Raw genomic sequence first — 11,734 nt, 5'->3', positions numbered from 1 at the left:
AGTTCTGTAATTCTAGCCGCCGATCTATGCAGCTGCATCCAGATACCAACAATTTGATAAGCTGCCAAGCAGCATTCTTCCAGTAAAACAGATGTACTGTCACATATCGAGGAGGCACACAGTGGAAGCAGGGATGCATCCTGAGGAATGTTTAAAGTGCACATTTGGATCCCTGCCAAGAACTTAAAGATCGGGTTCCTCTCAATATCTAGCGATCAGGTGTTGTTGTGGTCATCCAACTCCTGACCGGATTACAGTGATTAGTGCAGCGACTGAACAGGCAGAGACCAACAGGTGGTTGTGCACTTACATTTCTACTGACATGCCAGATTATAGGAAATTAATGAACAGTCATGAAACGTCCACACGTTCTCAGCACTGGTGGAATGCAGAAGGTCTTCTTCATAATTAGCGGTCAGTAAAACAGAAGTTAAAAATGCTTGCTCAGTGTGGCGTTCACATCAAACGCGTGACAAAGATGAGTGGACCAATACTCTACAATAGTTGAAAAACTGCAGGTTTTTATTGAGTTCATTAAATACCATGATGTAAAGTATTTATTGAGAACCAAGTGCAATATAGATGTTTTCCATCCGAGACGTTGCTCAACTGTTTCAGTGCCACGCCCCTCGGCTCCCTTCACCTGCGTTTGCTGGATTCCAGAAATGTTTAGTGATAATGACAGATGTGGGAAACAATGTTCTCATACACTGCAATCATAGCATTTGCTGTCATTGTACGTAATTATGCTTGAGCCAGACTGTAGCTCCTACATGCTGGGATTAAAAAAAACAAACACGTCATTTATCTTCTTGGCTACAAAGGAAGATTAGATTAAATTAGAAATACACTTTGTGACATGTCGATGTTATAGCACTGTTTATTTGTTTAAACACAGCAAAGATTTATTGTTGGTTTTGTCATTTAAAAAATTGTGCAAAAGTAAAAACGATTATTCATTTGTTTTAAGATAAGTAGAAAGAACTGGGTTGCTGTGGAGGCGCAGGGGTTGCGCACAACCCACATTAGGAGGCCGTACTCGGCTGTCGCAGGTTTGAGTCCCGGACTAGTGACCTTTGCTGACCTTTGCTGCATATCTTCCCTCTCTTTACCTACTTTCCTGTCTTAGCACTTTGAAATAAAGGCCACTAGAGCCTAAACCCCCCCTTAAAATAGATAAATAAGTAAAAACTTTCCAAATCAACCTTTTATTTATTTAGACTTATTTTTCTAGAATGATGTTCTGGAATAAGTGGCAGCACATTGGAGTAGTTACTTTAGTTCTGTTTTTTTCTTTGAAGTTCTTTTGTCATATTTTTTTGTTTTGGTCTTTGCTTTTCTGGAGAATTATTCACTCTAATTTTGCATGCTGTGCAGCTGGAAGAATTTCTACTTTTTTTCTTACTTCGGGGTAGCGGTTATGATGTATATCCATGGCAACAACGTGTTTTTTTTTGTTTGTTTTTTTTTACAACCAAGAGCTGATTGGCACCCAAACTCTCTCTTTAATCGATTATGACAATTTTGTGAAAAACAGTATGTAAAAATAAATGTAAAAAATCAGCATAAATTGGCTTCAACTTTCATAAATAATGACAGTGAGCAATCTGATGTTTTTTTAAACACGTGAAAATGTATTTTCCTCTCCCTCGTGACTGCACCAGCTTTTGGCTCAAGTTGCAGCCGTGAGATAATGTCCATCTACCAATGACTCAGATTAGTCCACCAAACCGCTACAGAGTGCATCGTCATTGGGTTTTAAACTGTGGTTGCATGTCGCCCTCTCGTGGTGGGAGGTGATATCTTCCCATGGCTCTTCAAAGAAAAACAAACGCCTACACGCTGATGTAATACATTTATTGAAAGGATAATTGTCACAGTACTTTACTGATTAATATAAATGGTGCTCATAGGAATATTGCTGATTGAAAAACGACCTACAGTAAGACGACGGTATTACACAAAGATGCACAAGACATTAAAAACGTCAGACAGCACCATGACTTCTAGAAAATACTTAAAAATCAAACATACATAAATAGACATATCAAAAAATACATGTTAATGTAATTACAAAACACGTCTCACACTATCAACGGAGTGTAAAAGGAAGAGCTCATGTACCATCTCTCAAAATAACCTCTTTTGGATTGACATGTTTTACACAAAGTCTTCACTAAATTTGCTGTGTTGAAGTTTCTATGGAAACCCCCCCAATAAGGCAACAATAGGGCAGCACCACAGATGCAATACTGGAGTTAAAGGTAGGTAGAATCAAAGGCCACACATAGCACACCCCGATAGATCTTACAAACACGTTTCCAGCAGGAGACAACAGTTCTGGGTCAGAGGTCGTAGGTGTTGATCTTCCATGGCCTTCCTGAGCAGCAGTAGGAAACTCAAAGAGTGTGTCTGGAATGTTTAATAAGCCAACAGTAATGAGGCCTGACCTTTAAAACACTAATAAAAGTTCAGTTCATTTAATGTAAATAAATGGACAGTATCATAAATACTTAGCTTAATAGGTGAAATTTTTGCATAGTTAATTGATTTTTCTGATATTAAAAAGATAAAAATGGAATCAGAATGTTATATTGCACCAAGCGTTTTGATTTGCAACCTGTGCAAAATCTACCAACATATCTCTGCAGGGTTTTGTTTGTTTTACTGTTTTTGTTTCTGCCTTTCCGGAGAACATTTCATGCTTTCCTGATGGCACTCGCAGCCAAGGTTTCTCGCCTGGTGGTCACAAACGCCTGTTGTTTCTCGTAGTAGGCGGCCTCATTAATAAAAGTGGGATAAACGGTGCTGGAGCCTTGGTAGTGGATGGACTTCCCGTCAAACGTTTGGAACATTGGGTCGCCGGGGTTCAGCGGCTCCCAGTCACAGTCCTGAAACAACAACAAACAACGGCGGTAGGGAAGTGATTCGACTGTGCTGCTAATATATATATATATATACATACACGTTCACATCAACTAAAAGTTTAATTTCCTCCTTCCAATGAACTTGAAGGCAGCTATACAGTGAATATCAAAGTATTCACCTCTCGGACGATGACGAATTTGGCCAGTCACTTTAAAAGGGGTGAATATCTATGCAATTACTTATTTTATGTTACATGTTTTTATTCGGTTGTTGTTATGTTATGCAGAATCAGTATTTTTGATCATTGTTTTGTCAAAAAGGGGAAATTTTGTTGATTGTGATTAATTTGTAGAAGCAATAAAAAGAATATATCATTCAAGGAAATTAATACTTTTTACAGGCACAGTATATTTGCCTTCAGCCGTTTACCTGCAGGTTGGGGTGAACCATGGCAATAATGTTCCCGTTGGCATCTCTGGGGTAGTCCATCCTCTCCAAGACCCGGAAGACTTCCACCGTACATGGAGGAAACTCCATTCCTAGCCGACACACAAGAGACATACTTTGTGTTTATGACAGAATCTGACATATTAATGAGTCTGATTCTAACTTCAGATACAGCATCTTGAGCTAGGAAGAAAAACAAAAAAACTTAATGTAGACTAAAGCGTTCATCCCGTTTGACCTTCAGTCAAATGTCAATGTATTTTCTTGGATCAACACAACGTAGCACACAACTGCAAAATAGAGAAAATCTCTTCTTTATTCTGGATTGAACAAGTTCCTTATCTTATAATCTACTCCCCAAGAGCTTAGAGCCACAGGCCAGTAGTGAGGCAGGACTGAAGAAGGATATAAATCCCAGTCAACACTCTATATTTGATACGCACACTGATGATCTTTTCTGTAGCACTGATGAACGCTTCTCTATAGCGTTTTCTCTGACCCATCTGCTTTGTTCCTTGGTTTTCATCACGATGTTTGTTCTCCAGCGAATCTCGGAAGCCTTCGCAGAACAGCTGTTAAGTTTAAGTTAGCACATGTGACTGCTGAAAGGAACTGGATTTTATTTAGGGGTATCAGAGAAAAGGGGAAACGGAAATGCACACCAGTTCTGTTTTTCAGAATTTTATTCCTAAAATATTATGAAAAGCATGTTTTTTTTGTTTGTGTTTTTTACACTTGGCAAGGCGAATTTTAAGGGTTGCCGTTCCTGAGATGTGCAAGTCCATAAGTGGTGTTAGTAATGCATTTCAATCAAGGCCAAAGGAACCACGAGTACTGATGCCTCAGCCACACTTTTACCCAGTGAGGTGCCCTTTTCAGCTGTGATGGAAAGATTCCTTAAAACCAAATCGGTCGTTTCATCAAGCTGTTCGGCTTCAATGCGCAGGAACATCGATTCATCATTATGCTGGGGCATTCATTAGCGCCGGTGTGGTCCCGCGACAGAAGGTTACCGCAACATTGGCAGCCGAGCTCTCACGATACGGAAAGCAACTGGCTCCCAACAAGCGGGGCCGTTGAACAGCAGGACAGTCGAGGGAGACAAACAGGCTGCAACTGGGACTTGGCACAGGCAGCTGGGTTTATGTAAAGGGAAGGAAAGCACAGCGCTCGGTGCCTTCAGGGGGGATGAGAGAGCAGAGCGGCGGATTGACGAGCCAGATCAGAAGTAATTTAGAGATGAGTCAGCTTCATGGACATTTATTTTATTACAAAATGTTTATTTTTCTAGAACATAGACGATTTATCACTGAGTCATTGAAATTTAAGTTAGGTTTTTTTTTTTTTAATAAACCGTATGACAACTTATGTTTACATGAGCTTCTGTTTTAGCCCAACAGTCACGGTTTAGTAAACACAAAGTCTTTGGTCATCAGAGTTTCGCAGCATAACAGAGCGGCTTCAAAAGCTCTACCTTCGTTAAAAAGAGAGATGAAGTCCAGGGCGTGTTTCAGGATGACCCTCATAGCTTCAAAGATGTTGCTTCTTAAAACCCCTTGAGGCTGAGGACCCACTTCCATTCCTGCAACAAAACAATCCAAAAGGTTGACGTTATTAAGAATCACCACATGCTTCATAGCAGATAGCAGAGACACCTATTTGCATAAAGCAGAGGGAATTTATCTCCCATGAACAGTTATTCACTGTGATAATGACCGTCAGTAATTTGGGGATTTATTGGAATCATTCTTTTTTCAGGTGGAATTATTACACAAACCAATTTAAAGGATTTTTAAAAACAAGAATTGGGCGCACAACAACGCTATAGGTAAAAATCTAACATACAGCCTCAAAAGTATCTGTGTACCTCCCAATAATTAGTTAAATGTTTTTTTTTACCAATTTGAAAAGAAACTATGTGGTTTAACAAAAGGATCAGGTGTTATTCTGCCTTAAAACTTGACAACTTTTTTTTTTTAAATCAAAAATGGTAGATGTCATCAAAATGGAAATTGTGAAAGAATAAAAAATATATATATAATTAAAAAGCTCAAAATCCTTACAATGTCGACCAAAGATGATGAATACACGTGCAAATGAATGTCAGACTGGAAGTACGTAATCTTTACATTGACAAATAAATCACTTCAAAAGTTTCAGTTATTTCACTGCTGTTTGACACTAACCTTGATTCTACTTTGTAAACTATTTGAAAGAGCAGAGAAAATCCCCGGAGAGTCAGAGACTCACCAACAGGGTGCTTGGCCACAGAGCGAGAGGTGGAATATTTCAGCAGAGGGTGTTCATTCAGGAGAACAAGACAACTAGCAGGAGCGAAGGCTTTCTGCAGAAACAAAAACCAACAAGAACGTCATATTAAAAAAAAAAAAAAAAAAAAAAAAAGCTTTCATGACAAAGACTTATGCAACACAGTCAAATGTTTTAGGTTTCTGCTCGACAAAGTGGAAAATTACATCAGAGCCAATTCTTCTAGGAGCAAACATGACGCATACAGTGCTGTGAAACAGTGTGTGCTCTCATTTTGGGTTTTCATTAGTTAGCTAGCAAGCGTGCCTGTATTTTGACATATCAGCTAGCTAGCTAGCAAGCAAGCTAGCTACCTGCCTGTATAGCTCACTAACAAATGTCTTGATTCTTTTTTTTTTGTTTTGTTTTGTTTAATCAAATGTTACTCAAATAAATACAAAGAGCCCAAACTACAAACTATTTATTTTTAGCCATTCAGGTCTATGTAAACAGCAGAGTTCATGGTTGCCTTAATTACTGCAAGTTGTTCAGGTCCTCAAGTAGCAATGCAGCACCAGACTAGCACATCCAAAAAGTTTTGGAATAAAAAAAATACTTATTTATTTATTTTTAGGTGGTTTTAGGTGTGCATAGTAAAACTGAACTGTGAAGATTGTTTTTAATCACAGAGAGATTAGTGTCAGAAAATCTTCTGTAATAACTCTCCCAAAAGCATGCAGAGAAACATTCACATAGATTCTTAGTGACCATGTTGCCCATCTGCTTAAATTCTCCTTAGAAGAGTCCAACAACACAACAAGAAACTGTCTGCCGTTCTCAAACCAGCGGCGTGGATTTAACTGAGCACATCAGGCGGGAGGTAAATATAGAAAGGCTTTGCAGCATGGCCATGCATAAGCTGCAAAAAGCCTTTAAGAATGTACATCAAAAAAATACAACAAGGATTTTGGATGCATTTTATGTAATCTGATTTTAGTGGTAACTACTTTAGATTCATGCAACAAAATTTTCTGTGTATAAAAACAGCCGATTCAGCCTTTTTAATTATATTTTTGATTTTTCTTGCTCGTCTCAGCAATGTTTCTCCCGCATCAGAAGGAACTGCTTTTTTTTTTTTAAAGGATTTTTCAAAGATAGCAGAATGAACTCTAAATGTTACTCAATTACTGAAAAATTAATAAACAAAATATTCCTTCCTGTGAAATACTGAACACTCAGATTCCTTAGTTATATAACAAGACTTTGTTGTAATAATTAATGGTTGTTTTCTAACTAAAACTGCCATTTTGTAGCTCTCTGGTGGTATGTCTTCATTCCTTTATATGTTGTTTAAAAGAGCCCTGCCTTTCTCATTAGAACAACCAAGCTAACAAATAATGTCTTCCTTAGCAACGTCATGGTTAAAAGACTTTAATACAAGCAGAACAAGCACCAAGCAGCTCTAATTGTTTTGTTTTTTTAAAACAATCCTTTTTTTCTCAGGCTAGTGCCAGCACATACCGGCCAAAGTTTATTAGTTTTACTTGGTTAATCCTTCACGTAGCCTTTCCTCCCCGACACGGTAAAGCTAAGCAGGTCATTTTATTAGTAACATATTCTAACTGGATTTGATTATAGACCACAAGTCTTAGTAAATCACTGACTGGAAACATATAGAGAACCAGCTCGCTTTTTTACACAATTTAGCCTCACAGGAGGAATCATCTCTGTGGTAAAATGTACTCTGAACCCATTAATTTAATTGTATTTTATTAGGATTTAATGTGATAGACCAACGCAAACAATCGTACGGTGTAAGAAACGAGATAAGCGATTTTCTACATTTTTCACAAATATCCCCAAAAAATGTAGCATGCTGTTATATTTAACTGCTTTAACACTGATAATTAAAATAAAGCACGCTGCTAACAAGCGTAACCCTGCAGCTCTGGTGCCATCTCAGATTTTTGCAGCCTCTAATCTACTCCTGTCATCTTTTTTGGACTTAATATGTCCCGCAGCATGATGCTGATACCATAATGATGCTTCACAACACCGTTGTGCTTAATGTTTGGTTTTCTATCGCAGGTGTCTTTTGCATGTAGGTCAGAAATTTTTGATTTTGGTCTCGTCTAACCAGAGTACCTTCCTCTACATATACACATCGTCTCTTACGTGATTTGTTTTGCAAGCTGCAAATTGGGATTATTTTGACTTTCTTTCAGCAGTTCTTTTATTTCTGACACTTCACAAGGATTCTTCTATCTGAGCTTTATTATATAAAACCCCCATATAACATATAGTTTGGACAACTTTGTTGCAGTAACAAAAAAATAGCTTTGTAAGGAACTGTATGTCTGGTAGGGATTTGTAAAAATTAACATCCTAAAGTTCGACTTAAAACAGCTGCGAGAGACCATCACCTTTATGTAATTCATCATCTGCAGATTGAAGGCGTCTTTGGAGCTCTCCAGGATCAGAGTGCAGCCCATGTTGGACGTGGTGTTGTGGAGGTCGAAGATCACGTCGTAGGCTTCGGCGCTTCCTTTGGGTCCGAACATCCTGTTGATCTCCTGGGCCCTCTGCACCTCATAGGGCAGCTCGTCGCCTCCTGTTGCGCTGTACGACACAAACGGTGTCAAATGTTGAGGCTTTAAAGGTAGAAACAGCAACAGGTTTGACGGACAATTTGTTTAAAACAAGATGTCTGCGATGCGCAGCGGTGGCTTGTGTGTACACACAGGACTCTCGCTTGTGAAAATCAGTTGTGGATCCATCAGGGTGGAAGAATAAAGGCTCATTTTCATGGTCTTGTGTGTTCGGACCAAAGTATCTGTGAGTTTGTTTTCAGGTTAAACTCCCACCGAACGTGCTTCTCTCTCAACTTCAATCGGCTCGTTCTATTGCATTTCAAAAACAACCACTGGTCCGGAAAACTCTCTCTAAACCACAGATGTTTTTTTTTTTAGAAAAAGGGCCTCTGCAGTCCACATTCTCTCACCCACGTTGCATATGGCCGTAGGACGCCGTTTTCTCCAAATATCAGCACGCTGTGGAGAAATGTGGACTCCAGCACAGATGGGTTCACAGCTGAGAGACGTGCAGGTGCTGAGTTTGAGGAAAAGTAGAGCTGTCAGAGAATTTTTTTTAATGAGCTGTTTTTAGAAGAGCTTCAAAGTGCTTCATCTCCTTCCGAGGGGACAAACAGGATGGCAGCTGCACAGTTTTAAAATTAACCATTGTATCGCTCACAAAATTTGAGGATAAATGACCTTTATAGGGAAAAAACCCCCAACTTAGACAAGACATGAGGTGGAAAGATTTGCTCGGATATTTTTGTGAACAATAGCGCCCTCACCTAACCCGTAAAAATGTATTCCTCAGACTCTGATGAATGTTTAACTTTTTCTAGTATTTATCCAATATTTAAAGAGCCAGAAACACCAGCAAAACTTTAAAACTACATGGACGTTTATGTATTAATTGTTACTATATCGACAACATGTTGATTATCTAAGCAAATAAATGTACAAATTCCGCATATTTCTTTTTACTGAGGTGCATGTTGCATCATGTGAATTAGTTGCTTCTATACGAAAATAATGTCTCCTGCAAGTCTGAGATTTGTTTTCATGACACACAAGGCACATTATAGTCATGCGTATTTAAGGAGTAAACATTGTGGATCCATGTGTGTGTCCAAAGTTTCACTGCAATACTTAAGCCTGAAATATGTACCAAAGGTTAGTGGCCAGGGTAAACACAGTGCTGTGAATAAGTCCTTCTCCTGGTTTTGCTCATTGAAATGTTGCAGATCAGACAAATTTTAACGTCCGATAAGAGAAAATAAAGACATGAACAACTACAAAGACAAATTTCCAAATTATGATTTTGTTAAGGAAACAAAGCCATCCAACCCAATCTAGAACTTTTGTAAAACAAAAAAAAAGAAGAAAAAATTCATAAATTGTCTCCTCTAACAACATGAAGTAGGCCAAAAATAGTCAAAACAAAGTGTCAAGTTCAAAAGACATCCAAGGATGGATAAAGTCATTTAAATTCATCAATCTGGATACGGCTGCAAAACTATAACTAAAATTGTTTATCTCTGAGACTTTTAGCTGAATATTCTGTTGATTTAACTTTTTGGAAAGTGCGTTTCATGTAACACTAACCTGTAATGTCAGAAAAATAACCACACTGAGAGTGGTGATGGTAGTTAATGGCCTATAGTTGCTTTGCTTCTTTACACCCTTTAAATGTTACCATGACTGACCACGTCAAACATGGTAGTGGTAGTATGAGGATCTGGGGTTGCTTTGTTACTTTAGGACCTGACTTTTCTAAATTGATTTAAAGTCACTCCCAGAAAACCATTAAGTAGAACATCTAGTCATTAGTTTGCCAAGCACACTCAGGTTGTGCAGCAGGAGAATCATCCAAAACACATCAACAAATCTGCTTCTGCATGGTTACAAAAGGCAAAATCATGAACATTTTAAAGTGACCTAGTCAAAGTCTGGATATGAACCCCTATTAGAAGCTGTAGTGTGGGCTTTAACAGGCCATTCATACTGGAAAACCCTCAGTGATGTAAAAGTCAGATATATGAACAGTTGATGAAGGGAGCAACTTTCACTAAGCACCTTACTATACCACAAAAACAAAATATTACAAAGTATTTTTGTCTAGTTTTTTTATGTTTTACTACAATTATCTTATTCCATTTAAAATAAATATAATAATATTAATTTGGAAAATTAGTACATAGTATTTTTCCCTGTTATAAGTGAAAAAAATCTGCCAGTGGAACTACTACATTTGGAACAATGTTCAAGAATTACTGACTTAGAACAAGCTAGTGCATCTTGCTGAAATGTTACTTCTAAGTTAGTTTGTGTTATTTTAAGTCTAATGAGATATTTGCACTGGAAATTAGACACAAAAAAAATACTTGATTTTGTGCTTTTGCAATGTACAACACAGCAGAATAGATGGGACGGCTGTGGCCAGTCGGTGTGACAAACCAGGTGCTCCGTTTTTTTTCTCCATCCAACTCTAAGCGGCTCGCGCGTGCTCGTGGCACGGAGCCTGCACGAGCGTTTGCGTAATGCCCTGTTCTCCTCCTTCCGAAATCAGAACAACAGAAAGTGACAGCTCAAATGGCTCGGTATCATTGCGCAGCTCGGTCACGTTCCGCTCACGTTGCTCCTGCAGGGTGTCTGGGAGTCAGCTGCTGCCCGGCCAAGGAGGAGGGAGACGCGGGAGGAGGGGACACGCCGCTCCGCTGTTATTGGCTACTGGACACAAACACCAACCTATGATACCAACATGCTGATGCTGATCCACGTGACGTGACAGAGAAAGGACTATAGGCACAAGACTTGGGTGACCTTTGTAATATACAATGAAAGTTATGTTACAATATGCGTCCTAGCCCCCCGCTTTGTACACCGTCGCTCATTCATACAACACTTCATGTTGCGTAAGTGCGTTCAAATGTCTTATAAAGCAGAATAAAACCCAAGTCTAAACCGCTACTGGAGTCATTAGTGCATTTTGTGGATCTCTAGCACAACGTTTCAACAGCAGAATCTCTTGCAGTCCCATCATCCAGCGGTCACCTGCCCCAGTGCTTGTTTACCTGAGGTTCTCCTGAGTGAAGGCTCGGTTCAGGTCCGTGTCCACGTATCTAACACACTTCTCCACAGCCTTCGGGTTCGTGAGGAAGGGCTTGATCTCCAGTCCCTTTCTTTGGATCTCAGCGCTGTTCTGCATCCACAGATTAACAAGTGTCACGCCGGACATTTCGTTCCCGTGAGTCCCTCCGAAGATCGCCACTCTCCTGGCCGCGTCAAACCGCGCCGTGTTGTTGTTGTTGTTGCTGCTGCCATTGGACATGACTGGAAGGTGGGAGCCGCTGCCGAGCGGTGTGTGGATGCTGCTGACGCGCTGGCCTCGCTGTGGTTGGAAAGTTTCCAACCGGAGCCGCGCAGACTCGCCGTTTTTAAATCCTCTGTTTGGGGCTGCGCGTTGACGTAACGAGCGTGCTCGGCCGGCGAGCTCTTCAGTCAGCGGTTACTGCGTGGAGAGCAGTGGCGGCGGTAGCGTGAATGGCGCCCCGGGCCACACCCACTCATGTTGCCATCCCAAACACAACAAAACACAAATT

General features: G+C 39.8%; 1 protein-coding gene across 1 annotated transcript; it reads right to left on the bottom strand.

Moving 5' to 3' along the window:
* Positions 1–1,838: 1,838 nt before the first annotated feature.
* Positions 1,839–11,560, bottom strand: aspa (aspartoacylase). Its single transcript, XM_005800810.3, has 6 exons — positions 11,207–11,560; positions 7,986–8,181; positions 5,566–5,659; positions 4,790–4,897; positions 3,298–3,407; positions 1,839–2,891 (listed from the first exon to the last, which is right to left on the bottom strand). The coding sequence occupies exons 1-6, from the start codon at positions 11,461–11,463 to the stop codon at positions 2,700–2,702; spliced, it is 957 nt and encodes a 318-aa protein (XP_005800867.1). The 5' UTR covers positions 11,464–11,560; the 3' UTR covers positions 1,839–2,699.
* Between the last annotated feature and the right edge of the window lie 174 nt (positions 11,561–11,734).

The sequence above is a fragment of the Xiphophorus maculatus genome, chromosome 11 (genome assembly GCF_002775205.1).
Source record: "Xiphophorus maculatus strain JP 163 A chromosome 11, X_maculatus-5.0-male, whole genome shotgun sequence".
Classification (NCBI taxonomy): Eukaryota; Metazoa; Chordata; class Actinopteri; order Cyprinodontiformes; family Poeciliidae; genus Xiphophorus; species Xiphophorus maculatus.
Note: the sequence above shows the minus strand (reverse complement) of the source record. Positions and strands in the feature narration are given on the sequence as shown.

Bases quoted from the DNA above. Each gene is read 5' to 3' on its own strand.
- aspa (XM_005800810.3), bottom strand. From the start codon at position 11,463: ATGTCCAATGGCAGCAGCAACAACAACAACAACACGGCGCGGTTTGAC. The intron at 4,898-5,565 runs GTGAGTCTCTGA...GTTTTGTTGCAG, and splicing joins TGTGGCCAAGCACCCTGTTG to GAATGGAAGTGGGTCCTCAG. The intron at 3,408-4,789 runs GTAGAGCTTTTG...TGTGTCGGCTAG, and splicing joins CATCTCTCTTTTTAACGAAG to GAATGGAGTTTCCTCCATGT.